The sequence below is a fragment of the Ustilago hordei genome (assembly GCF_900519145.1).
Source record: "Ustilago hordei strain Uho2 genome assembly, contig: UHO2_contig_01, whole genome shotgun sequence".
In the NCBI taxonomy this organism is placed as follows: Eukaryota; Fungi; Basidiomycota; class Ustilaginomycetes; order Ustilaginales; family Ustilaginaceae; genus Ustilago; species Ustilago hordei.
The window spans coordinates 2,389,609-2,416,659 of NW_024545270.1; the positions used below are offsets into that span (position 1 = coordinate 2,389,609).

The 27,051-nt window shown below is 52.3% G+C and overlaps 8 protein-coding genes and 1 non-coding gene across 9 annotated transcripts; 4 read left to right on the forward strand and 5 right to left on the reverse strand.

The window, feature by feature from the left end:
* Positions 1-44: 44 nt before the first annotated feature.
* On the reverse strand, positions 45-2,024 carry UHO2_00640 (uncharacterized protein; the record flags this gene model as incomplete). Its single annotated transcript, XM_041557260.1, has 3 exons — positions 45-366; positions 714-1,301; positions 1,570-2,024. The coding sequence occupies 3 exons, from the start codon at positions 2,022-2,024 to the stop codon at positions 45-47; spliced, it is 1,365 nt and encodes a 454-aa protein (XP_041413194.1).
* Positions 2,025-2,492: 468 nt separating this feature from the next.
* Positions 2,493-4,310, forward strand: UHO2_00641 (uncharacterized protein; the record flags this gene model as incomplete). Its single annotated transcript, XM_041557261.1, has 1 exon — positions 2,493-4,310. One exon carries the CDS (start codon positions 2,493-2,495, stop codon positions 4,308-4,310), a length of 1,818 nt encoding a protein of 605 aa, XP_041413195.1.
* A 111-nt stretch (positions 4,311-4,421) lies between these two features.
* On the reverse strand, positions 4,422-5,864 carry UHO2_00642 (uncharacterized protein; the record flags this gene model as incomplete). Its single annotated transcript, XM_041557262.1, has 1 exon — positions 4,422-5,864. The coding sequence occupies one exon, from the start codon at positions 5,862-5,864 to the stop codon at positions 4,422-4,424; it is 1,443 nt and encodes a 480-aa protein (XP_041413196.1).
* A 3,103-nt stretch (positions 5,865-8,967) lies between these two features.
* UHO2_00643 (putative FEN2 - Pantothenate permease) lies at positions 8,968-10,437 on the forward strand (the record flags this gene model as incomplete). The annotated part of the gene is made up of 1 exon (XM_041557263.1): positions 8,968-10,437. The coding sequence occupies one exon, from the start codon at positions 8,968-8,970 to the stop codon at positions 10,435-10,437; it is 1,470 nt and encodes a 489-aa protein (XP_041413197.1).
* A 388-nt stretch (positions 10,438-10,825) lies between these two features.
* UHO2_00644 (uncharacterized protein) lies at positions 10,826-11,833 on the reverse strand (the record flags this gene model as incomplete). The annotated part of the gene is made up of 1 exon (XM_041557264.1): positions 10,826-11,833. One exon carries the CDS (start codon positions 11,831-11,833, stop codon positions 10,826-10,828), a length of 1,008 nt encoding a protein of 335 aa, XP_041413198.1.
* A 577-nt stretch (positions 11,834-12,410) lies between these two features.
* UHO2_00645 (putative COX11 - cytochrome-c oxidase assembly protein) lies at positions 12,411-13,598 on the reverse strand (the record flags this gene model as incomplete). The annotated part of the gene is made up of 3 exons (XM_041557265.1): positions 12,411-12,456; positions 12,542-12,741; positions 12,831-13,598. The coding sequence occupies 3 exons, from the start codon at positions 13,596-13,598 to the stop codon at positions 12,411-12,413; spliced, it is 1,014 nt and encodes a 337-aa protein (XP_041413199.1).
* A 337-nt stretch (positions 13,599-13,935) lies between these two features.
* UHO2_10210 lies at positions 13,936-14,050 on the forward strand. Its single transcript, XR_005960718.1, has one exon. It is a non-coding gene; the product is annotated as a ribosomal RNA (ribosomal RNA).
* A 249-nt stretch (positions 14,051-14,299) lies between these two features.
* UHO2_00646 (uncharacterized protein) lies at positions 14,300-19,552 on the reverse strand (the record flags this gene model as incomplete). Its single annotated transcript, XM_041557266.1, has 1 exon — positions 14,300-19,552. The coding sequence occupies one exon, from the start codon at positions 19,550-19,552 to the stop codon at positions 14,300-14,302; it is 5,253 nt and encodes a 1,750-aa protein (XP_041413200.1).
* Positions 19,553-25,033: 5,481 nt separating this feature from the next.
* UHO2_00647 (uncharacterized protein) lies at positions 25,034-27,007 on the forward strand (the record flags this gene model as incomplete). The annotated part of the gene is made up of 1 exon (XM_041557267.1): positions 25,034-27,007. The coding sequence occupies one exon, from the start codon at positions 25,034-25,036 to the stop codon at positions 27,005-27,007; it is 1,974 nt and encodes a 657-aa protein (XP_041413201.1).
* Between the last annotated feature and the right edge of the window lie 44 nt (positions 27,008-27,051).

Sequence of the window (27,051 nt, forward strand, 5' to 3'; positions counted from 1 at the left end):
TCGAAATCGTTCCACGATGCTTATGAACGTGTACAAGAGATGTTTCAGTGGTAGTAAGGAGGAGCATTAGGCTCAACAATCTTCCACGCCTCATCCACCTTCCGCACCACCTCCTCCGGCAGGGGTCCCTTTTCAAAGTCTTTCAGATTTTGTTCGATATACTTCGTCGAACTAGCACCGATAATAACGGCATCTCCATGTTTCTTGTTGAGTTCAGAATGATACATCGTCCACCTCAATGCCACCTCTGGCAAGCCCAGTCCGTGCTTTTCAGCAACCGGACGAATAAGGTCCAGAGCGTCGAAATAGTGTTGTTGCCAGTAACGAGCACGGTACATTTGGCCTTGAGCATGGGTTCGGTCGAACCTGGAGCCTGCTTCGGGTTGAGAATTGGGAGATGAGTGGGTTCCGATGAATAGCCCACCTAAGAGGGGGTTGTATGCGGAGAACGGAGATTAAGATCCATTTGCTGACACCAGGATCCAGCGCGGCAAAGCCAACATCCTTTTCCCTTGCGGTATCGTTAACTTCCCCCCCACACCGAGGGAAAAAAGGTGGTGGCTTGCTATGCCTATTCCCCGAAGCCAGACAAGTCTGCTCCAGGGGGCGCCTTCACCCAAAAGGAGAAAAAACCTTCCACCTAGAAGGTAGCGGGAGACGGTGTCTGGCGGCTCCAATCGGCTAGAAGCCAATCGGAAGGGGGCATCCCCTACCTGTCAGCGAGGCCTTCGCGGCCCCCTTTTGAGGTAAAGTTGGCCAATGAGTCGTGCCGATCGAGAAGTGTCAGGTGGTGAATGCCCGAAGATGATGGAGTCGTCGCTGTTGTCCGAGATGATTGTGATGTCAGGATTGTGAGACGGTGGATCTTCAGGAGCTTCATCCGTGGTGATATCGATTGGAGGGGGCTCTGTAGAAGAATGAGGCTGACGTCGTCGAGGTGGATTTGTTGGCTGAGGTTGCGATCTGGGTGCAGAAGGAGCCAAAGACGAATCCAGTGAGCAATGTCGGGAAGATTGAGATCCAGCAGTCGCTTTACTAAGGCAGAATGTTCGATCTGGTTGAAGGCGCCGCCTACGTCGATGCTGATCAACGCCACCTGTTTTCCCTCTGCAACGGCATCTCTGCCTCGATGCACCAGATGTACCACGGCGTGTGTGGTGGAGATACCAGGGACAGTGTTGTATTGGTCTCGAAGGAGGCCGCGACGCTCAAGTTCCCATTGTAAGAGAGTCTTGATCACGCTCTCCGCAATCTTGCTCGCTACGCATAGCAGAGAAATTGGACGATACGAGGAGGGGAGGCTGGGGTTACCATGACCTGGCTTGGCAATGACAGTGACGAGGGCATGTTTCCACTGCGGAGGGAAGGCACCGCGCGTTGTATGCGTAGTATGCGATTCCGTGTTTGCGGAGGGTACGGAAAAGAGCCGTGGCTGTACGAGAGAGAGAGTTGTACAGGCCTTGATAGACGGTTGGTTTCACCCAGCCATGCTTTTCAGCGATGGAGACGATTTGGTCTACTTCATCAGCTCAGTAGTTGGAGAGACAGAAACGTTTGAATTTGCCGGACTTGTGAGCTTCGTTGACTGCGTGGAGTGTTTCTTCCAATTCTGTCTCTCGGTCTGGTGAGTACACGTAGAACAAGTCAAAGCTGTCCGTACCGAGGATGGAGAGACTGTTACCGATGGAGCGGGTGATGTCAGGGGCAGAGAAGGTGTATTTGTCTTTGGCTGGGGTATTGGGTTTACGTGCGGAGGGATAGCATTTGGTGGCAATTAGGAAGGAGTGAGAGGAAGAAGGGGTTGTGTAGCCTAGTTGACGAAGGTAATCTTCGGAGCTGCCCATGCCGTACATGCGGGCCGTGTCGAGTTCGGTGTGTCCATGAGAGGCGAAGATGTCAAGAATTGAGCGACAATCGGAAAGGTCATGGACACGGGCTTGTTCAGCACCGGGCGCACCGAAGGTTATGCATCCGCAAACGATTTTGATGTTCGTCTTCGGGGTGATGTTGGTGCTGTACGACATTGTGGAGGAGGTTGGAAGATCGGAGGTGAAATTAGACTAATGGGACGAAGATATGGTTACCTTGGTGATTGTTCTGATGGAAGGAGAGACGAGGGCAATCGGTCTGGAGCTAATCGACGAAGCGATGCTGTTGTGAACGCTTACATCGTCAACAGCTGCCGCCGGCGACTTACCCCGCAGCGGAAGAAGCTAATGATGATGGTTCGAACGTCCCGGCAATGCATTGCAGTGGAGCGGCACACCAAATCTTCTCGAAATAGTTCCTCTCGGTGTAACAAACCCGAGCATCGCTTGCTTACATAATACACATTCATCTTGATTCCCTCCACCTGCGAAATTTGGTCTTGCAGGGTGCAAGAAGCTTCTTGTACCTCTTGCTCCCTAGCCTTGACCCTGTGCAACACCTCTGTCCGACCAACACCACCACGAACAGTGACGAGCTGGTACCCAATACAGCAACTCGTCGTAATGTCGTCTTTCAAGCGCCGCGTCAATCCATCATCATCAAACTCAAACGCCCCACTTCCAGCCGGCGTCAAGCCCTCCTCATTCTCCTCACCCGTCCCACTCGTCTCAACGGGCGTCCCAGCGCTCGACGACCTTCTCTCCGGCGGCGGTCTCTCATCAGGCTCAAGTTTACTCATCCTTCCAGCATCCGGTACAGCAGCACAATCGGCAGCGCAAATCGGCTCCTCTAGCTCGACCCCCTCTGCAACAGCTGAAACGGATCATGCAGCACGAACTGCAGCAGAGCCCTACGTTGAACTGCTACTAGGCTACTCTGTTGCTCAAGGTATCGCTTCGGGACATTATGGGGTGATCTTGGGAGAAGATGTCGGTGGGTTGGTCGGAGGGTTGATGGCTAGAGCGGGAGGTTCGGACGATCAGCTACTGGCACAGCTTGGCGCGGCGAAGCAGCAGCAAGGTGAGGCTGCGGAGGGGCCGTCAGAGCACCTCAACACGGTGAATGACGAGGATGAACAGGAAGCGAAGGGGGCGGAAGCAGCGGCACGGGAAAACAAAGCACAGAGGGAAAGAGAGATGAAGATCGCTTGGAGATATCAAAACATGAAGCAGTTTAATACTACCGTGAATGAGGCGAGTAGCGGGAATGAGCCAGCACCGTTTTGTCAGACTTTCGATCTGAGTAAGCGTATGGATGGTCGCATTCTACAGCATGCGGTGGATAGTGGGAAGTTGGAGACAGTAGACACCTCGGAGGCTGGGGAAGAGAATGCGTACGAAGTTGCATACAGCCGCATCACAGCCGCAGCGGAAAGGTGCAGGAAGATGCAACAACCAGGAGCAGCGCCACCAGTACTTCGCATTGCAATCCGCGCACTAGGCTCATCAGTATGGACCGTATCTCCAGGCCAAACAGCACACTCTGAAGTCATTCGCTTTCTCAACCGACTAAAGCGCCTACTTCGATCGCTCTCCCTCGTCGACTCAACCTCAAGAACTGCGGCGATACCTGCAATTGCAACCATCTCCATTTCTTCCTTCCTCCTCACTCCTCTTACTGCCGCCCATCCGTCAGTGAACCTGGCACACCGAATGGTCCACTCAGTAGACGCAGCAGTATCTCTCAGTGCATTTGCTTCTTCTCCCGCTCTCCGAAGTGCATTTTCGGCGTATACTGGTGCTTTCAAAGTCCTCAAGACTCCCGCCGTGGGTACGCTCACCAACCCTTCCATCCGGTCATCGGTGCTGAGGGGTATGGGGACAGGCGCAGGAGTCGGCGGAGCGAAGAGTGGCGGAACCGGTGGTGGAGGGGAAGGAGGTGCAGGTGGAGGAGAAAACAACTTGGCTTTCAAAGTGAGAAGGAAGAGGCTAGTGATAGAGACACTGCATCTGGATGTGGAAGGAGGAGTCAGTGAACGACGGACGAAGCCGCCGAAGAATATGGATGCCTCGCTTGCACCTAAATCTGGTGCTTCGACTACATCAGCATCATCTGCGACCGGGGAGGAGAGTAAGAGTGAGAAGGTGAAACCAGCGGGACCGTCTTGTGTGAAGAGACAGCCGGCAGCTGCAGCTCAAGAAGTACCAGCAGGTTCAGGGGCAAGACCAAAGTTCGGCGGCTTAGCATCATTGCGTCAACGTGGATTGGCAGCAAAAGCGGCGGCGGAAGGGAGCGGAAGTGCAGTCTCGCAGAAAGAGTACGCTGTTGAGGTGGACACGGATACTCATAACCACGCACATTCGCACTCACATGGCCAACTGCAGCGGCGACAGCCAACCAACAGGGTCGCAAATACACGTGCCGAGGACTTGGAGTTCTAGGTCATCCCGGCACAAATCATGTCAGGCTCAATCAATCGCATTCACAATCACACACAATGTTGTCCGAGGGGGAAAATGTTCAAATTACAACTCAATTGCTAGAGTGTGAGCTTAGGGAGTAGGAGTGGGAAGTTTTGCACTACCCAAGCTGGCAAGCGAAGGAGCAAGGCCCTGGCTTGTGTTGGAGGCGCCACTTGCGCTGGCCGAACCAGTAGTGCTGGAGCTCTCGGTCGATACAATCGAGTCGCTTCCATTAGCAGTAGCAGTGGCAGCTGCACCACTGGCACTGCTCACACCGTCAGTAGGGGTGGGAGCTGAACCTGCACCACCCGTCGCACCGCTGTCAGTTGCAGTTGCCGAAGCGGAAGAGGAAGAGGAAGAGGAGGTGTTGGTGGCATCAGGAGCCTCAGGCAGGGGCAGCGAAACGTAACCCACCGCAGGGCCAGCAAGTGTGTTGTCGTCAGTCACACCGCTGTCGGAGCTAGTGACAACAGCGTACATCTGGCCACCAGTGAGGTTGGCGGGGATGGTGACAGTGGAGGAGCTGTTGGAACCCGAGTCGAGAGGGAGGAACTGAGGTCCAGCAATGCCCTGGATGACAGCGAGGTACTTGTTGCCAGAAGAGGAGGTGCCGTTGGAAGAGTCGTAGGTGACGTTGACCTGCTGACCTGGGGTGAAAGTTCCATTGTTCTCGCCCGATGCGCTTGCGAGGGTTAGGGCAGGGAAAGCGGTGATAGGAAGAGTGGCCTTCTCGGGGCAAGACTCGATGAAAGGTGCAGCGAGAGAGTAGACCTGCTTGAAGTTCAGAGGGGTGGCGTAGGGGCTGGGAACTGCACTCCCTCCGTCGTCTGTCTGAGCAATCAAATACGACTGATGTTGTCCTTCCACAACAAGGATGCTAGCAGCCGTTTCAACCGTCTGGTTGGTAAGGTTCTTACTCGCGCCAAGGTATGCGCTCACACCGACACCCTCGAGCACACGAGCAGTGGCCAAGAAGGAGGGAACGTCGGTGACGGAGCTGAAGTTGTAAGTGCAGGCTGGAACAGCGTTCTCTCCAAGAGCAGTGGTCAGAAGTTCCACGTGGGAAGCTTCATCTCGGCCAATGGAGTAGATCTGATTCCGGACCGAAGCGTTGTAGCCAGCCTGCTCGAAGTCGGAAGCAGAGAGCTTGGACAGGGACTGGTTGTAGAAATTGGCTTCGAGGTGCTCGAGGGTGAGAGCGTACTGGAGGATTTGGGTGTCGTTGAAGCGGGTGTCGGAGCCACCGCTGGGGCTGGTTGCGTTGGGTGCGGATCCAGCACCAGCACCAGCACCAGCGGCGCCAGTGCCAGAGGGCTGAGGAGCGGAAGCAGTGCTCGACATAGGGCCACCGGGGGCAGAGGATGGCCCTCCTACAGCGCTGGAGATGGCTGAAACTGCTGAAGGGATGGGAAGAGAACCAGTCGCGGTGCTGGCAGCACTGCCGGCTCCGCCGGCCTGACGACGATAAACAGGCGATGCGGTAGCGCCGGCAGCGGCGGCGAGTGCAAGAACGAACGAGGAAGTGAGCTTCATGGTGACTCTGGGGTGACAATGGTGGTTACGATGTTGGATCTTAAATCTGAACGATGTGTTGTGGTTATATATTCTCCCGACCACCTTCCGGTTCCTGACCTGCAACAATGCACAGACATTTCTTCAACCTTCGTCGCCTGGGCAGAGCCGATGAAACAATGCGCAGCGGGCACAGGCGGCAAAGCGAATTGGGATGCATGCTCTTCTCAAACCTGGTAGCGAGCCAAGGGGGCGGACAGAGACAAGTCTCAAGCTGCCTCAGCACAAACTCGTCATCCCTTACTAGATCACGCCTGAGCGGCGTCAAACCCTGAAGGTCACAATGCACAGCAATGCTCAGCGGTGACCGAGGAGAAGGCAGTGTGGCACTGGCCCGTCGAACCCAGCTGAATCAGGGTGAACACTTGTCGAAGCATGTGGAAGCACCGGCTGTAAACGCCGTTGATACTTGGAGAGTGACGATGTTTCATGCGTCAAAGAGCGCGAGATGAAAGCTAATCAAGTGGGTTACTAATAACAGTTACACGGCGTGAGCTCGAAATTTTGAGGGTCCACGGGTGGAGCCATATAGTGAACACAGCTTTGAAACTGTCGTGTGAGACATACGGGCCGAAGCATTAGAGCTCGACCTGGTTGGAAGATGCAGTCGCTCTCTCACTGCATGGAAGCTTCGCTCTTCGTGCGCTAAACCCCGTGGACTTCCGGACTGGCTGCTTGAACCTTGCCATAACTTAGCATTGACCATTCGCTTTTCTGAGTTCTGTCGACGAAGGATTGACTAACTGTGCAAGGTTGCAAGGTGGCCCACGAAGGTTGTTCTCTGAAAGCCTGCCGTTTCGAAGTCGAAGTGATTCTGGACAGAGTGAGTCTCAGTAGCAGCCACCGTCGTCAACACTTTCGCTGTAGTCAGGCAGTTGAGACAATAATGTGTCAGGTAGAGTGACGCTCGTTGAAAGGTCGAAGGTGCGGTGTTTTCTGGTGGCGGAAGTCGAATCTGTCGAACACGGCGAGCCCGGCAAATTGACGTCATCCTGTGCTGCGTGTTCCGGCACCTGGCCTTTTTCGTGCGAGAGATTCAATGTCAACAGTCGCGTTCTAACAGCGTTTGGATCATTTCCGGATTCGAGATCAATCTTGATCTCGGAAAGCTGGCCGATGCCCAACCATCTTCGTTCTCTTCCACTGGATGTGATCCTGTTCGCTCGGCGCGGCGAATCTCACTGACCGGTCAACCTTACTGTGAGTGCGGGGACTGAGATGAGCAATAATTGGGGTAAAAGTCAACCGTACCGCAGCGACCATCTCAGCTTCCCACGCGGCAAGGTGGAGTGAGTTACGAAGAGCGGCATGAAAAGGAGTTTTAGATTGGGTCTCGTGATGTTTCGGGGTTAGACACACAGCGAAGACGAGAAGTTGAAGGTCTGGTCGCTTCGACCGGCTGACAGTGAAGAGTTGGTCGTACAAAGTGCTAACGAACTCGCACATCTTTGATCGGCTTCCTTCCCGTATCTCCCACACCGAGGCACGCGTCCATGAAGGCATCTTGAAACGTTCCTCTTAGAACCGTACCTTAACGGGAATCAATACGATGATCACAAAGACAAGCGACGCGGAAAACGCTGCTTTATCGAACCCTTCCAACAAATTGTCGGGAATGGGCGTCAGGGTGCTCGGCCAATTAATCGGCCCTTCCACTCCCTCTTAGAGTGGCGGCAGAGGGGCGATTGGATCGTTTAAGCGCTGCTAGCCGTCTGACGGGCGGCTTCTGAACCATAAGCCCGATGAATCAAAGTTGACCGATCTAGAAACCGCTGCTTCCTCCTCACCGCAATGACCGAGTAGCGATGTGATAGCAAACACAACAACACTGAAGATATGATTGGCTTCCGAGATATGCTTTGATTGGACCCTGCATTGGATCGAGAGATACAGTGGACAGATAAGTGTTCGTCGCACGGAAAGCAAAGGGTGAAAGAGGGAGAAGGTTAGGTTCCGGTGGAAAGCACGATTGGTCAGCTATTCTGGCACACCAAAGTGGGGACTGTTGTGTGTGGGGGGGTGTGGGTGTGGGTGTATGTGTGGGTGTGGGTGTATGTGTGGGTGTGGGAGGCGCGCAACCAGCGTGGGCGGATCGAATTTTGATTTTCAGCCTCTGCAGCAGTCTTTTTGTTTATCACTTTGTGTCGCACAAAGGTCGGCTATCAAAAAAGTGGACATCCGAGATTCGGGTCACGAGCTGCCATTCCTTTTCATCTTGTTCACATCTCACCTGGGAGATGCAAGATGGTTGTGTACAGCAGCAGCAGCATCGCATGAGCAAGCAGCTCTGCACAGATCCTCATCTCCCGTCTTGTCACCGGCCAACCAAAAGAGGCGTCTCTTACCCCGCAAAACCAGTCCACCAAGACAGAGGGTGCATATCTCCTATCTACACTCGCAACAAAAGGCCAACTCCGACCGACCGCCTTCGCTTTCCACCTTCCCCTCTCCTTGCATTCGCTGTTGCACGAAGAAAGTAGCGCATGAGAGTCCCTATCTCGTATCAGCTGACAAGAACGTTGCTGGGAAAGACCGGCTTGCGTTCCTGCATTTCATCGCTTATCGAGCGCTCGATTGGCCGGTGGCTCGGTATCATCTCCCAAGCTGATTGTGGCTTCTGTGTATGCACCAACCGGGCCAGGTTCATGTGCACTGTTGTAGCGCAACGTATTGCTGGTAGTTGGTGTTCCCGCGATTCCTTTTCGATTTTATTGGAGGAGAGGTATAACTATCCGTGACACTTCACGTCCACCATTGTCATTGTTCCCCCCTTTCGTCTGCCCTCATCTCGCCACTTCTTTCTCCACGGCGCCGACCTTCAGCGGTCTTTTCGACCCCTCAGGAAACCTGTCAGACGCTGCAGCCCACCCTAGGGGATCCGTGCTCGCGAATTCAGCCGCCACTGCACACCATCGCCTTCCATCGCTACCTCTCCATAGAGCTCCCGCGCCACCCAACTCCTAAAGCTGGAATCTCACCCACCTCAACCGCTAGCCAGCACTTTGACCAACTTTCATCCGATCCCATCCCACCGCCGCCGTCGTCTGCGCATACCTTCGCCAAAATGGGCTTCCTCCACAAAGCCCGCGTCTTCCTCTGGGGCCAAAAACCAGCCACCAAACTAGAACAACGTCTTCTCCTCAAGATCGATTGCGTCGTTATGACCTTCTGCACTTTACTCTTCTTGAGTAACTATTTGAATCGGGCAAACTTCTCCAACGCCTACCTCACAGGAATGAAAGAAGACCTTAACTTCAAAGGCAAACAATTCAACCAAGTCAACTCGATCTTCACCGCAGGTTACATCATCGGTCTCTGGCCTAACAATCTCATCCTTCAAGTGGTTCCTCCTCGATGGTGGTTGCCGTTCTGTGGAGCCATGTGGGGAATCCTCTCTGCTTGTTTAGCCGCTACGAAAACGCCAGAGCAAGTCATGGCGATTAGATTCCTCCAGGCGCTGTTCGAAAGTTCAACGTTTACTGGTTGTCACTGGATTTTAGGGTCGTGGTACAAGGAGGAGGAGTTAGGGAAGAGGTCAGGAATCTTTTCAACTTTTGCACAGATGGGATCACTCTGGTCCGGCGTAATGCAGGGTAGGATTTCGCAGACAATGAATGGTCGTTTGGGATTGAAGAGTTATCAGTGGTTGTTTATTATTGATTTTGCTCTTGCTATGCCGATTGCTATCTTTGGCATTCTGTCGTTCCCTGACACTCCTCGCAAGACGAAGGCTTGGTTCTTGAGCGAGGAGGAGAGACAGTTGGCTGTTGCCAGATTGCCTCAACACAAACCCACAAAAATGTCTTGGGATCTGTTGAAGAGGGTGTTCGGCAGATGGCATATCTATCTCTTCTCCCTTCTCTTCGGGTTCGGGAGTATGTTGGAAAGTGCAGGAATCAACAGTGTGATGGGATTCTGGTTTAAATCTCTCAACTTCAGCAAAGATAAAATCAACTACTACCCTCTCTCGCTCATCTCGATCGCCATTTTCACCACCATCCTTGCCGCCTACATGTCAGACTACGTCGGGTCTCGATGGTGGGTCAACCCTGTAATGGGCGTGATCGTATGCGTTTCCTCCATCATGCTCCTAGTCTGGGACATTCCCTACTCCGCAAAATTCTTCGCCTTCGCCATTCAAGGAGCAGGATACATGGGACAAGCGACCAACTTTGCCTGGGCTAACATTGTCTGCGCAGAAGACGAACAAGAGAGGGCAATGGTACTAGCAGGAATGAACGTGCTAAGTAACATTGTAAACAGTTGGTGGAACTTTGTCTTTTGGCCTGCGACGAGTGCGCCAAGATATACGAACGGCTGGATTAGTATGTTCCCCCTATCGGTGTTTGCTACGGCGGTGGCACTGGCGATTGTTTATTTGGAGAGAAAGGATAGAAGGAAGAAGTTGAGTTGGACTGGGCCGGGAGATGAGGAAGGGAGGAGTGATGGGGAGGTGGTAAATAAGTTAACGGAAAAGAGGGTGACCGAGGAAGATGATGCTTCAAGTAACGAGGAGAAGGGCACCAAAGCTTAGATCTCTTTTCTGTTTCCTACGATATGCTGTATTCTTGATGTTCATACCCTCTCAAATTTGCTTAATGTCACTTTTTATGGTCATACCTCTCCTTGTGTGGCAGTTCCGTACTTGTGACCTTACTCGGGCATCGCGCCGTCACTGATAGCCTGTCACCAGTCTGGCGCACAGTGCACTGCGCGTCCACACACGGACCCCAACCTGTCGAAAGCTTGGCTGGTGCAATAACATCTGCGCCAGAACTATCTTTTCGTGAACATGCAAAGAAATCCTCCGCTACCAGTCACACACAGACGCAAGTTGGCGATGCATGCTGAATTGCGATACAAGTACATATTGAATGAATGCCTGACATGTCGGACATCAACTGATCTTTCCTGAGTGAGATCTAGCGTTTTCTCTCCTTGCTGAACTTGTAAACCCTCTTCTTTGGCACCCCTCTTTCTCCATCGTCATCATCATCATCCTCATTCCCCGGCAGTGCCAATCCATTACTCATAGCCTTACCTTTCATCACAGCATCACTCAATTCATCCTTCTTTTTCGCTTTGACCACCTTCGATCTTCCACCTTTATGCGTCATTAGTGCTCTAACCAGGTTCAACTTTTCGGCGGCGAGTTGAAGTTGGTCTAGCCTTGCGTAACGGGATGCTAGTTCTGTTGTTAGGTAGCCTAAGTGTTTGGATCCTTTTCGAAGTGCGGAATTGGAGGTAGGGGGGGAGGTCGAGGTTGGTGGAAGATCATCTTCGTCGTCGAGATCGGAAGAGTCTGACGGGAGGTCGTCAATCCAGTTCTCCCCCGCCTCCTCCTTCTCTGGTGCGGAATGTGAAGAGGAAGAGTAGGAGCGAATCGCATCAGCGTCGTCCAGCCAAACCGTCTTCTTCCCCTGTGCACCAATCTTCCCCTCTTTCCCACCACCAACCTTATTTCCCTTCCCTGGCGCTGCAATCAACCCCGCCCTCTGAAGTGTCTCTCTCCTCCCCTCCTTCCCATCCAACCATTCCGTATCTAGATTTGCAATACTGGGCGCAATTCTTTCCACCAGCCCCTTCACCCTCTTCTTCTCAGCAACGATCTGCGCCCTTACATAGCCAACATCCTGCGTCTTCAACAATGCTACTACATCATTGTCCAGCACCTCACTCGGTCTGGCGTGCTGGTGTACACCCTTGCGAGTGGAAGAATTGATCATGCCAAAGTAAAACTCATCCTTGTTACGCATAGCTGCTTTTTCAGCCAACCTCTTGAGCATATCCCGTTTCTTGTGGTGATCTTTGGCTCGAAGGACATAGTCTTTGTGTTTTTCGAGTAGGCCTAGTTTAGCTCGACCGACCGGTTGGGATCGCTCTTTGTGGTTGCGCCGATGGACGGCGTTTCGTAGTGATGAGCCTGCCATTTTGGGCGGTATTAACTGGTGGGGGAGAGTAATAAATTGAGGAGATAGTGGAGATGCTAGAGGACGGAACTAAAGTGCTCGGATGTGGCTGGAGCTATCCAATGGAGATTAGATTCGAGGTTTTGCTTTATAGTTGCGACCTGGAGAAAGAAGATAATTCCAGGGAATCCTGCAAGTGTGTGGATACCCGCTGTATATGATGATGATGAGATGCTATGGATGCGATGCCCTTGAGGCGGGTATGTAAGTGAAGGATGATAGGGTCAGGAGAAGAAGTTGGTACTTGCTGCTGCGAAGGTGGAGTTTCAGGCTGAGCTTCTGTTCACCGTGCAGCGAAACCAAATTTCCAGCCAAAAATTTCGGTGGGGAGTCTAATGCACGTGACCAAACCCTGAATCTTTTGCCATTTTTGCCGCCCTTTCGCCATGTTCTCAAACGCACTCTAACAGAATGCTACTCGGCCTCCCAATACTGTCGGCTCTCACATGACAAACTCGCACAAACCAAATGATAGAGTACAAGCATGGTTGCCATGGTGAATAGTGTATCCAAGAGGCTATGATGCGAAGAACGAGGTCTAAAGATCCTTTCCAACAGTATACTTGCTGAGATCGGTGTCAGGTCTGCAGTTGAGCGGAAAGCGAGAAGAAGTCGTCAGCACACTATGTCCGTGAGGGTAAGTTGAGGTGGGATGCGGGCACTACTTACTCCAATTGACCATTCTTGGAATTCCTTCTAGCAGAGAAGAACGTATAGCTCAAGACCACGTCATCTACACCCTTCGTACTCGGGTCGTCCAATACGTCCGAATCGATAAAGAAGAACACCGGAAGATCCACTTCTTCCCCGGCTAAGAGTTTCTGTTCTTCGAAACAGAAGCATTCCACTTTGGCAAAGTATGGTGCGATCTACCAGCCCGAACACAACAACACGATTGAAAGTTAGTCGGTACTCCATCATATGACAGAAGATATTAACAGGAGAGGGTTGTGCTTACCCTGTCAGGAGAGACATTATAGGTAGCGATACCGATAATATCTTTATCGCTCTTATTCTTTGCCGTGTAGAATGCTAGTGCAGTCTCACCTGGCAACACATAAATTTCCTTTTGCTGAGGGGTGAAGGACCAAGGGATTGCGTCTGATGCGTCTGCGTTGAATGTTACTCTAATCCTCTTTGTCGGGGCATTCGTGGTGGGATCGAGATAGGCAGGAATGAGACGAGAGGGTGCGAATCGCTCAGGGTCGGTAATGGGAGTACCGGAGAATCCAGTTGCTGAGCAAAAAGCACGATAGAGGGGAACGGCTGCATAACTGAAGCCGAGAGTAAAGACCATCAGGGCCGCAGAGTACATGAAGAGGGACTGGTTGCGTCGCTTATATGATTCGCGTTGATGGCGTTGGAATTCTTCCGTCAATGCTGCTGCTCGTGAGGTCGGTGCACCGGCTGCGGTGGAGGATGATGAAGAGTGAGGTGTCGAAGCGGCAAGGCTCCGTGATGTTGTGCTGAAAGCTGAAGTGTGGTTTTTTAGTAAGCTCGTTCTAAGCGAAATTGATGCGGGCCTGGATGAGTGGAATGAGCTAGGGCTTGGTCGACTGGCTTCAAGCGCCCATGTATGAGCCATCCTTAGCAGTGGCGAGCTTCTTTGAGCGCCGAATGCTTGATGTCGGAGAGCATTTGCGTTGCTGCGTGTGCAAGCCATCGCTGAGAACCGCATTGATGATGTCGCTGCCGAGGTGGCGGAGACCAGGGTTCGGCCTAACATGTCGAGCGAGGGCTACTATGTGATGCAGAACTGTGTAATACAGTCCTGTCTGTCAGCGCAAAGCTGCTTGTAGGACGTATGCGAGCGATAAGTAGTGAACAATGGTATGATCGTGTGTGAGGGTTGAGAAGACAGGGTGCAATCGGAAAACAAAATAAGGTCAGACGAAATGTTCCGATATCCGACTTCCAACGGCAACTTTTCGCTCGCCTCGCTTACCTGAGCTAGCCACCGACCGTTCCTCACCTCGCCAAACCCTGGCAAGGGTCCAACACCACATGCCTTAATCCAGACCAGCACAGTGGCGTATACGTTTGTGTGAGGATGCATGATATCTGCGGCCATAGAAACTTGAAAGCACCGCATCCCGTCCGATCTGCGAAGTTAAGCAAGTTATCGCCTAGTCAGTACTGCGGTGGGGGACCACGCGGGAATCCTAGGTGCTGCAGGTCTCTCTTTTTTTTTCTTTTTTTTTTTTTTTTTTTTTTTTTTTTTTTTTTTTTTTCCTTCCTCTCTCCCACCTTCACCTTCACCTCACACTTTTGCTCCTCGACACAAACTTTCATACAACGTAAACGGTCTTGACAGGGAAGACATAGATTATGAGTACACTAAAGATACATGATATGCGTGTATTATGAGCAGAAAGATCCGTACAAAGGCAGAAAGTGAGTGTGGGTATACTCGTTGCAGTACGTCGTCTAACTCGAGCCTCTTCTCAAGCGGCCACTGCTACCTCTGGTTCCGAGTGGATGCGGTGTTGCGGCTTCCTCGATCTGTTCCAGTGGGAAATCAGCATCCACGGGTGAAGCTGTGACAGCCGAAGCAGTGCCTTTACTCCTTGTGCTTCCCGTCGCTCCTTGTGATCTCGAATCTAGACTCGAACTCCAACTCTCCTCTCGAATTGCATGTAAGCCACCTTCTGACGGGCTGACAATCAATTGCGCCACTCCTGGCACTCCACCTGAGATAGCTGCAAGCACATTGGGATGCACCAATGGCGAAAGATTAATGCCGGTTCCGGCCAAGGACTGCGCAGCGGCAACAGGGCCAGAAGAGGTGGGACCGTAGAGAAGACGGTGCTGCTGCATGGCAGCGTTGTTTTCGTTCGCTGCTGCTGCAAGTCGGCGTTCAGCGATGGTGCGCTGTTCGATATCAAGAGCTATGAGGCCGGGAGGATGACGTCGAGATTGGTTGGGGAAAGAAGCCCAGAGTCGACCTTCTTCCGAGTCGTCCGTGTTACCGGAAGCGTTAGACTTGACAGGAGATGGGGAACGGTCACCGATGGGAGCCAGAAGCAAGGATCCAGATACCGGCTCCTGCGATGAAGTAGCAGGCTGAGCTTCGTGCTGTTGCACACCTCCACTGTCAGCTGTGGGCAGACTGGTGGAGGCTGATGTGCTGATCAATGTGGGGACAGCGTCCATCTCAGGCCCTGACTCAGACCGGGGCGTGGAAGTAGAAGGCTGCATCGCTGGTGAGGTTTCCACTTGAGGCGAAGAGGATCCAGCGGCACCGGCGGAGACCTTTCGAGAAAAGAGAGAGCTGAGCCAAGACTCGCCTTCAGGTCGACCTCCACTGCCGCTCCTTCTGCTACTCTCTGAGGAAGAATACGTGGTCATCTTGCCTAGCAGAGAGTTTCTTCCCCACTTCTTGTTCCCTTCACCGCCGTCGAAGCTGATACCATCTTCCGAAGAGGCTTCGTGACCATGTCCGGGAGATCGAGGTCGGGAGTAGGTGCCTGATCGGCGGCCTTTGACGGACGATCCAAGCGAAGTAGTCGATGTGTTGGGTGCATCTACTTGCTGTCGGAGTGGAGGTGTTGAAGCGGGGCCCCCTGCAGCTGCTGGCTTGACAGCAAACATCTCCGGATTAGGAGCAGCAGCTGTCCACGAGCCGTGCTTCGTATCGCTGCCACCTTGATCAGGCGAGCCAGCCAGAGACAAGTCCTTCGACATGGCAAACGACGAAGGCATGGGCACGAAAGTGTGCATCACGCGACGGTCGTTGTCGAATGCACCGACGGGCTTCTTGGGCAGCTCAGCTGGATTGCGTCGCTGGTCGGGACGGTTGTCATCTTGGTCATCTTCCTCGTCCATCTGATGTTGGATCCAGTCTTGGGTCTCGGTGACCATTCCACCAGGGTTGAGGCCGGGGAAGTAGGCGAGCACGGGTGAGCTTCGTGGACGCTTGCGTCCGCGCCACTCATTGAGCAGAGGTGTACCGTTAGCTGACTGCGCAGGCGGATCAGCACCAGTCGGTGGAGCCCTGGCCGGACGGCCGTTTGCTTTTACGATCGGGGCTGCGTTGGTGGGAGGGAAGTCGATAGTACTGCCTTGCTCGTCAGACGCTGGTGTAGCAGCACCCTCGACTGCTGTTGGCGAGCTGCGATTAGCAGTTGATGCTGCATTCAGCGCAGCGAGTCGGTTGAGCGAGGAGATGCTCGAAGCGCGCATGCTGGCCCTGTCGTTGCGAGACGAGATGGAAGAAGCGTCACGCAGTTGTTCCTTCGACCTGGGGCTGCGTCCAATCGGCAAAGGAGCAGGAGAGTAAGGATCACTGGTGTCGCTGTTATTCCCATCATCCGATGGTGATGAAGCGTCGTGCTGAACATGGAATGCTTGAGAAGCAGGACCCAACGGCATCGCTGTCATCACTCCAGCATTTGTACCCAGATCCGGCAAATTAGCCCACTCTTCAGGCTGCACGGCTTCGGGCGCAGTGATCGCCAATCCTGTCTGCGACTCAGAGAAGTTGAGGCTCGGTCCGAACCAGTCGCGAGGCTGCTGACCCTGCTGTCCGTAATCCGCCCCGCCCTGTGGTTGCGCGTAGGCTGCAAGTGGAGCCTGAATCGAATTCATTGTTCTGTCTCCAGCAAGCTCCCCTCCATGAGCAGCAAGATGTTCATGTTCATGCTGTTGATGCCAGACCTGTGTGGGAACCGACTGATGCAGCACGCCAGCATCAAACAGAATCGTCCTGATCCGGTCCTCAGCTCTCCACCTCCAAGCCCATCTCCTGTGACTCGCTGGTTGCTGCTGAATGGCCTCTCCATCTTGCATCCAGACCTGTCCGCCTCCTGGTTGCGAAGGATATTGTTTTGCTACGAGACCACGTCGACTGTGCCCTGCAAAGCTGGTCATCTCTGTATCCGCCACTGCGTTTCGAACCTGCTCTTGCTGAATGAGGCTCTTGAATCCAAGCGTGGCAGCGAGACCGATGTAGGCCAGAAGCAAGACTGCGAGCTTCCAAGCAGCCCAAGCAGCCTGGATTATGATTAAGATGAACGCAAATTGTGTGAGCCGTTGCGTGGTTCTGTCAAAGTAGACGATATCTCGTTGACTTTGTGTGGTAAGCGTCGGACCGGAAGGCTTGTAAAGCACCAACAGGATCACGGAGATGACACCGCGTGGAAGAAGGGTCAACACGGTTGGCCAATTCTGCGAGTAGTACCAAAAGGACTCGATTAGCGCATCCCTACGATCGCCGCTGCTGCGAGCGCGATAGAGCAAGCTGTAGAGCGAGTAGTCCGTGATCGCAGTCCGTACAAATGCAGGAGTGGAAAGGTAGATGGGCATCACGAGCGGCTGTGAAACCGTCCATCGTCGTCTATAACTCCATAGCCATTCGTATAAGATGACTACTCCAACGAGCCAGATAAGCACGCAGCCACCATAGACGCCGGTAGCAATCCACCACGCAGCTCTAAACCCGGATTGTGTGCTATCGGGATGAAGCGCGATCTGCACGAGAGCAAAGATGACGTTGTAGTCGAGGAAGAGCGTGGCTGGGATGTGAGCATATGTGAGAAGCGGAAGGATGGTGTGATGAACCCTGGCAAGAGGTGAAGACAAACGCACGTCGCGAAACTTGCCATAAGGAGCTGCGGGAAACTTTGGTGCCACAGCGTACATGTCGCCCAGGTTGGGAAGATGAGGTGTGCGGGCGCCACCTTCCATATTGCCTGTAGCATGGTTGTTGTCATCGACAAAGCCATGATCGACGTTCGCTGTCTGGTCTCCTGGCTGCGCATAGTATCCGCGAGTCTGCTCATACTGCTGTTGTGCATCCGGCTGTAGCTGCTGCATCTGAATGTAGGTCTGTGTCTGAGATCGTGTTTGTGACCGCGGTTGTGCGGCAGCGTACTGTTGCTGACCGGCCTGATCTTGCTGCTGAACAGCCGAATCATACAACGCAGACTGTTGTTGCAGTCCCGACTGAGATTTGGGCAGAGGATTAAGGTTGACAACCCCACCATGTATCGAACCTTGTGAGGGGAACGGTGGGCTCTCGTCGTGCAGCGCGCCCACCATGGAAGCCCTCTGGTCAGGTGGGAGATCGGCAAGCGTATTGCCGAACATTGGCGTCTTGACCCGAACAGAAGCGGATCGTGTTGGAGTCATTCCTTGAGCCATGGGAGGCGAATTCGGGTTATAGAGCAAATCGAGCGAATCCTGCGAATCCGAATCAGCAGTTTCGCCGACGAACAATAGTGTCCCGTGCGTAGAATGAAAGTTCTGCTGCTCTGCGGTCGACAATGGTCGAGCTGCGCTCGAAGATGAAGTTCCCTGTGTTTGTCGGCTCAGTCTTGCATCGTGCCTTGGCGTGGAAGAGGATGCGAGGGAGGTTAAACCTGCTGTGATAGAGGTAGCCATGATGGTTGCGTTCGACTGACGAGATGCTCGTTGATTCGCCTGACCTGGTGAGGTTGCGGCGAGTTGGGAGGGTAATGGGGTATATGTAGATGTTGGAAAAGTGAGGCTGTTGCGTTGTTGGCTCATGCGGCCGAGCTCTTCCTGCTGTCGTCGTTGGTCTGGTGTGAGTGTTCTAGTGAGGACCGCAAACTGCTCGTCGCCTCCTGCTTCGCCTACGCCATAGGCGGCATTGTGCGAGCGATCCGTGTCACGACTTGACGTGGTATCCGAGTGCGAGTGCGAAGGGCGAGAATCTTCGTGACCTGGCCGATTGTCTCCGCTGCTCTGATGGGTCGGCTGACTTGGCTCCTGAGACGGTCTACCAAATGTCTGATCTGGAGTCTCGTCACTCCGGCTCACGCCTGTCCATGCCGGATTCGATTGCTGTTGTGCTGCCGAAGCTGACCTTTGCAAATTGGCAATTGCGCCGTTGTTCCACATCTCCTCGTCATCCTCGCCGAGACTTGGGGCCATAGTCGGATCCGACGAACCCGACAAATTGAGTTCCTTCTGTAGCGCATCTATGCTCTTCTGTCGACTTGCTGGACCGGAATCTTGAATGAGACACTCTGTGATCTCGTCGTTCTGTCCTAAGCTCGCTGGCTGAATCCAGCTGGACGCAAGAAAGCCGAACGCGCTTTTCTCGGCGGGGCTTGCCGTTCGTCGAGAGGCGGAGGTGCTGTGACTGTCGCTCAGTGCACTTTTGCCACTGGTACGTCCGAAAGTGTCGTTGGTATGGTGAATCGCTCTAGGTTGAGGGTCATTAGAAGACAGGTCGTTGAAGGTCTGATGTTGTGGTGGCTCCACCGTCTTGGGGCTGACGGCACCAAATCGAATCGACCCTTGTCCGGAGGAATCGGAAGACATGGGCACAGTTAGATCTGAGAATGTTCGATGCGGCGCTCCTGGAACCGTATTGGGACTGACACAGCCGAAGCGAGCAGCTCCTTGTGCTGACAATTCCGGACGGCTGCTGTCATCGTATGGCCCAGGAGATGGGGAAGGATAGTTGGAAGATGAAGAATAGCCAGAGTGACCAGCAGGTGATTCGAGGCGGCTTGTTGGATTTAATCGCTCCAATGCCGGTTGAATCGGCTGTATTGGCAGGGATGTTGGTGCTGGTTGTGCTTGCAGGGGAGTCTGTATTGGCTGCGTTGCTTGGGTATGTTTCTGAATGCGAAGCGGCTGCGTCAATGGCACGCCGGGACCCTGTGCTGTTGCTAGACGCTCGTCAACGCTAGACCTTAGACGACCATTCATCTTGTGCGATGATTGGCGTTAGCAGTCACTTTGGGATGTGTGGAAGGAGGGGATGGTACTAGGTGGCCTTCAACGGAGACGACATTAGAGGTTGGTCGTGTCGGTGACGTAGGGAGATGTGCACCTGAAGATGGTCCGAGAGTGAGGCGTGCGGGGGATATGCAACGAAGCCAGGCGATGAAGTTCGAAGCGCTCTGAGCTTAGACCTGTGGAGTTGGGAAGCTTACGAGTCTGACGGTAATCTAAGTACTGCAGGCTAGGTGGCTGTTCGGATAGGCTAGGGTTAAGACGCAGATAGGCGAGAGATGGGCAAAGATGCGGGTAGACGGACGCAAGGAGATGAAGGCACGGATGAGGATGCAGGGCCAGGCTTGTCAAGAAGTGGATTGACGAGATTGCAGCGGGAGGGGGTTGTACCGAAAGCAGTCCGATCGAGTTTCTCTAGTGAGTAAGGATGGAGTGTGTCGGATGCAGTCGAAGATGATCGATGATGGTAGCGGCGGGTATGGTGAGCAGAGGACGAGATGGAGGAGGAAAGAAGAAGTGCAAGATGGTGGAGGTGCAGGGGCGCCGAATCGGGGTCCGTGTGGTATGTTGGCGTTGGTGACAAGTCAAAGGGCTGGCAAAGGGAATGCCACGCTGCGGGACACGATGGTAAAGAGGGGAATGCTTCGATAGGGGTGGGACATCAGGTGGCGGTAGCAGTAATTAGCAGCAGGGGAGGCAAAAACGGGGTCCGCGACGGGAAGCCAGAGGCGACAACGGAGATGCAGCACGAGGCAGGGGTGACAGCCGGAACAGGTGAGAAGGAGGAGGACCGGGAGGAAAAGGAGAAGGAGAAGGAGACTTGAGGGAAGGAAGGAAGGAGAAAGGAGGTGCAAGCGCGTAGAGTACAATGGGCGGAGGGATGATGGAAGCAGGATCGCAGGAGACAAACATGCTGAAATGCATGCACGGTGGCAAGCGAATCGGTCGAGCGCTCAATCTGCCAGACGGAGCGGAAGGGCTTGAAGCACAGAATTGTACAACTGAACCACCGCTGCTGTTCTATTGCCACACGAGCAAGCCAAGCAAGGGGGAGAAGACATACGGTGGTACGAGTTAACGGTCGTCAGACTAGCAGATGAAAGGTTTGTTCGGAAGGAGGAAAAGAGAACACAGCAGGCGGGAAGCACGGGCAGGAGCGGATGAACGGAGACGGAACGGAGGCAAACGAAACGGGTTTATATGATGCACGAGGACGATCCTTTCCTGAAGGTTCCTGCGGGCTTGGTTGCCGTTGCTGTGCATTGGTCATATTAGACATTTGGTCGCTTCTGTGCATTGCCAGCGTTGTCCTCATCTGTTACGCCCAACCGTTGATCCGCTGATCCGTTGGTGGTTGTCGCCTGCCTTGCTCTCTTGTTCATATGCGACTTCTATTCCCGTAGAAGGAGGCGACCAGTCCCTTTGAAACTGCAGCTCTGGAGAAGAAGGACGCTTTGTTCGCCGGTCAACGCCTATCAAACCCCCCTTTCTTGACTTCACGGGTTCGCTCGCGTTGCATTCGACTGCAACCATTGTGTTTGTGCAACTCTGTTCATCAGACGTACGATACGTAGCACGAGACAAACAAGGAATGCCAACGTTGCACATTTCATTACACCAGCATCTCTCTCTCTCTCTCTCTCTCTCTTCTCGCTGTCGTATTCGGCGACACATTCAAAACAAAGCTCGCCCTCTGCTATGATGCTTTGCTGTGTTTTTATTTTTTTTCTTTTCTTTTCTTTTCTTTTCTTTTCTTTTCTTTTCTTTTCTTTTCTTTTTCAGGGGAATTTCAAGCAGATCCACAAGAAAAGAGGACAACACAATTTGTTCCTTCAAAGTGTGACACGCCACAAACGTGCAACACTTGAGCAGTCTGCCGGAAGAGTCACGCTTCTTTCTGGACCCTTAATTTTTAATGATTATTACTGTATTTTTTATTCTTATTTTCTTGTTCGTCTAGCCAATGCCAGAGCAGGCAGCCAAGAAAGCGTGCGGTGCGATGCATAACGCACTGCATCTCTTTCTTCGATCGGATACAACCATTGCACCCGATCTATCGCAGATGCATCAGTCAGCCATACTCTTGCACCTAGCTGCTTGCTGCTTAACCATTATGTGATGTCTGTGCTCTCAACTGACTTAGACATCATTGTGAAAGAAGATGAACACGTTGGTGTGTTCTGGTAGCGCCACCACCTCGCCAATCTCATCTCTGTATGACGGCACGAAAGAGAGAGAAAGTGCGTATGCTGTGCTCGCTTCGAAATGAAAGGGCTCTCGAGCTGTCTTCACCTTTGGAGCACCCGTCTCGGCTCAACGCGCGATTTCATTATTTCTGCCACACACTGACGTATTCTTTTCATTTCCTTTTTTTTTTTTTTTTTTTTTTTCTTTTTTTTTTCTTTTTTTTCTTTTTTTTTTCTTTTTTTTATCTTCATTCTCCTTTCTCCACTTTTCGGGGCGTGAGAAAAAGCGCGGCAGGATGAGGCGTTGGCGCTTTACTCTTACCACAAGGAAAGCACGACTCTCTTTCAATCTTAATGAAAAGCTTGGCTGCCGTCTTGGGAGTCACCGTGACACAAGTGGCGGCCTAAGAGCATCTGTGAGATGCCGTCAAGCTCGCTCGCTCGCTCGCTCGCTCGAGAGAGAATCGATTGGCTTTTGCTTCGCTATCTTGGGCTTGTGCAATTCCAAGTTACCCCGATCACATTCAACGGCCCGTCGGAAGCTGGATAAGGAAGGAGAGGTCGAGACTGCGCAATCATAAACGATAGACCTCTTCAGGTGTATAGCAGAAAACGTCGACGTGAAAGCTGACTTAAGCTGTCCTCCACCAGGTCACTTCTGCTTTCACTTTCCACCATTTCCGATGGTATCAAAGGATTGCTGGAGTCAAGTCAAGTCAGAAGAGCTCTCTCGTGCTTCTCGGTCTCTGCGCCTTTGTTTGCGAGAGACTTACATTTTTGCCACCCTCAAGTCTTATTGAATGGCCGCTTGCCGGGCTAGGAACCAAAATGCAACGGCTCACATCCTTGTTTCGCTTAGCAACCGATTGCCACCTCTTTTCGCAGAAACTTTTCATGTGAGCATTTGCGACCTAACAGTAAACGAAAACTACCCGATGACTGAAAGGGTTGCTTCTTGGCATCAAGAAGAACAGGCTCAACGCTAACGTAGTTCACGTACATGTCAAATTCACGTAGGTCTCGGATTGGAAGTGGCTGGGGGACTTGGGAGTTTCTGGACTCACAATTGCTGAAACAGCCAAGTCCCCCTCTCAATTTCGAAATTTTGAGGCAGCAGCTCCAGTCAATTTTTGTTCAACACACACACACACACAACAAGCAGGCCAGTCCACCATAGATGTGGACCTTCACTATATCAAAGCATAACAACAACACTTGAATTGTAATGCAACATAGGATCACATGAAGGGCAGCATGGGTGGAAGGAAGGGTGGCATTGGCTGCCACCTGGGCAGTGGGGGCTTGACAGGGAAGGTACTTGAACTAGCAAAAGGCAGAGGCAGGGGTACCATTGACATAGACTCATAACCTGGAAAAGGCAACATTAATTGCAGAGGCCAGAAGCTTCTTTCAGATGACAAGGTTGGTGTTGGCTGGACTGGCAGGTTCTCTTGATTGCTTGCTTGCTCTTTGCCTTTTGCTTGCTTCTTGCCCTTTCAAGCCCTTGTTCCTGAATCCTTCTGAGCCTGCTCTTCTCATGCTGCAAGTAGCCTTGGTAAGTTGCTTTGGTGTAGTACCCTGGCCTGCAACAACTGATTCCTATCACCTGGGAGTGCATGTTGCTTCTTAGAGTGGGCTGCTGTGAGCTCTTGAATGTGAGCTTGATCAATTGCATGCTGGCCAAAGAGAAGGTCCATGAACTTACCTACCTTCTTCATCCAAATGCATCCTTGTCAGTGATTGCTTGCCAGAAGTGCCTGCTGTTCTTCTTGATCCCAATCCATGATGGCATACATCTGTGCTAACATCTTCTTTGCTTCCTCTGGAGTAGAAGGTGTTGTTGGAGTCTCCTCAACTGCAGGAGCTGAAGATGGAGGTATTGATTCTCAATGGTAGCTGGGCATGTGCCATAGAACCTTCTCTGGGTGGAGCTTTGAGTTGATCCCAACATCTCTGAAGGCTTGTGATGCTAAGGTGCTTGTTATGACCTGTCATGATTTGCTGTACATGTCAATGAAATCCTTCTTACTGATTGAAAGATTTGCTCCAGCAAACTTGTCAACCTCCTTGGTGAAGGCTTGCTGCAAAGGTCCAAATATCACAACATCAAGTGGCTGTAGGAGGTGTGTTGCATGGGGAGGAAGGCAGAGACAGACAATGTGGGAGTCCCATGCTTGCTGGATGAACTCAGCTGTGATGTGGGAGCCATGACCATCAAGGATAAGCAGCTGATACTTTCCTTGAGCCCTTTGCTTGGTGTGCTTGTCAAAGCAGTCCTTGAGCCAGTGTAGTGCAAGCTCATTGTTGGTCCAGCCATTCTGGCTTGTTGCAAAGACCCAGTCCTTAGCTGCAGTGTGATTGTGGTACCAACCCTGCATGTGGTTCTTGCCCCAAAAGATAACCATAGGTGGTGGCTTTGTCCCTTGTGCACCAATGCACTCAATCACTGTGATAGTCTCCCAATTGCCTGGCTGTGACCTGAAGCACTGATTCTTCCCATTCTCCCTGGGTACAATGATGTATCAGCATTGACTTTGTCCAATGAGAAACCCAGTCTCATCCATGTTGAAGATGTTTTTGGGTAGGATCCTATAATGTCACTGCTTGAAAGCAGACACCCAATTAGGTCCAAGAGTAGCATCATTGTTGTTGGTCCTCTGCCTGAGAAGTTGTTCGGCCAACTGTCTGATATTCTGTGGTGTTACTGGGAAACCATAGTGAGCCTGCTTCTGTATATGTCAGACTAAGAGCTCTTCAGCCTCTGGTGGTATAGCCTGCAGATGTTGAAAGGCAGCAGTGCAGCTCTTGCACCCTTTGCTGCAATCCCAGAGAGTGTTGTAAGGGACATTGTGATGCTCAGCAGCAGCCTTCAAGTCTTTGAATTGACCCTTCTGGAATGCTCTAAGAGCTTCCTGGATCTCATGCTCCTTCTGGTCCCTGTCAGTCTGCAGCTGGGCTTTTGCAACCCTCTTCCTAGGTGAGATGTTGGCCATTGATGTCAAAGTGGTGTATGTTGAGCAGTGCTGACAAGAAAGGAGTGTATGGAGATGAGATCAAGACAAGTTCAAGATGAGAAAAGTGTGAGAATCATAGTGGAGCTGCTGCCTCAAAATTTCAAGATTGAGAGGGGGACTTGGCTGTTTCAGCAATTTTGAGTCCAGAAACTCCCAAGTCCCCCCGGCCACTTCCAATCCGAGACCTACGTGAATTTGACATGTACGTGAACTACGTTAAGCATCATCAGCAGCTTCGAGCTGACCACTCCACCATGCCAACAGCCAAACGCAAAGCAACAGCATCACCAGCCCTCTCCGTTCATTCCGACGCTGGTGATGACGACGCACCACTCGACATCGACCCATCTCCACTTGATGCAATCGACTCTGCTCAGCGCAAACGACCCAACAACACCAGTCTTCAACCTGTTGAAAGCTCTCTCCGTCATCTCTCACTCGACACACTCGAATGCTTCCTCCCGACCCAAAAACGACACTGTCTTGAAACTCTCGTCGGAAACCTTCCTCCAACGCCGAGTACATCAGCTCATCCCATAGCTTCCACCGGCAGCACTTTGGTCGGTGCTGATGAAGAAGATACCACTTCAAGGGTGCAGAATGGAGCGGAAGGGACAAGCCAGCAAGTCTCGGCATGTGTCGGATTGGAGGAAGAATGGTACACTCTGCACAGTATGTTACATGCTACTCTGACGGCCCAGGAGAGTAATAGTTGTTTGTTGATCGGTGCTTCGGGGTCTGGAAAGACGCTGCTTGTAGATTCGGTGCTGAATACCATCTCCAGCGCAGTCAAGACGAAAGCAGCAGATATGCGTGAAGAGAAGTCGTACTACCATGTGCACTTGGCAGGCTCGGTACAGATTAATGACAGATCAGCGATGAAAGAAATGGCGCAACAACTCATTCTTCAAGGAGCATTCACTGAGGAGGACGTGTCTGAAGCTATGCACTCTCCTTCGTTTGATGGTGAAGATGACGACGAGAACCCTTCAAACTCTCGCAGTACTGCCACCGACCACGTCTTCGGTGGGGAAGGAGAAGACGAAGAACAAGAAGATACAAACGCTATCGCTGCTGCAGCAGCGAACGAAGAAGCGGAAATCCAAGACGAGTTAGCAGGAGCAATCCTTTCTTCGCTCAACAATATTATCCGCAACATCATCGCGCTTCTCTCCAACACTTCCTCCTCTGGATCGGGCCGGAGGAAACCGCTGGTTATTACGCTGGACGATTTCGATCTCTTCACAGCCCGTCCTAGGCAGGCCATGCTATACTGTCTCCTCGATGCTGTTCAAGCTGCATCCTACGGTGCTGGATTGGCGGTGGTGGGATTAACAAGTAGAGTAGACACAGTTGATCTCTTGGAGAAGAGAGTCAAAAGTAGATTCTCGCATAGAATCCTCCACGTTCGTCCACCGTCCAGCTACGAAGTGTTTGAACGAATCGTTCTAAACGCCCTCTCCCCATCCACCCAGTCTACATCTACAATGGCGGGTGCAGAAGAGGAGAAGTTCCTACAAGCATGGCAAAAAGACGTCAGCACACTCTTCGCCCATCCTCACTTCCGCGATGTCCTCCGAGGAATCTACGAATTATCCAACGACATTCGTACAGTCTATCGCATCCTCACCCCTACCATCTCCCGTCTCTCCGTCCTCGACCCGTCATTCGACCTGGAACACATCCTCGAAACAGCATCAACAGAAATAGGCGATGGAATGATTCACATCCTTCGAGACCTAACCGAACCCGAGATCGCCCTTCTTATCGCAGTCAAACACTTACAAACACGAGATCGTCAAGTGTTCAACTTCGAAATGTGTTTCGACGAACTCCGTCGTTTCGCAGCGAAAGATACGAGGGAGAGACAAGCAGCGTCTACTGCCTCTACCTCTACCAACACAACGGGCGGTGGAGCGGCCTTTGCAACTCCTTTCTACGCTGATCGGAAGATCGCGCTCATGTCCTTCCACTCTTTGCTCAGCTTAGAGATTCTTTTGCCACAGAACTATGTGTCGACATTGACGATTAGCAATCCCGTTGCAAAACCAGCTGCGACCCTGGGGAGTACGCAAACGGGAAGGGCGAATCAGAACACCATCAGGAAGGTGTTTTGGAAGGTGAGGTGCATTCTCTCGCCTCCAGTGATCGTAGCGGCGGTGAAGGATAGGTTGCGACAGGTCCCGATCAGTTCCTCTCTTGTAAAGTGGGCTCGTTCGCACGGTTAGGCAAGGAGGTCTAGTATCAACATTGTTCTTATGGCATCATATCA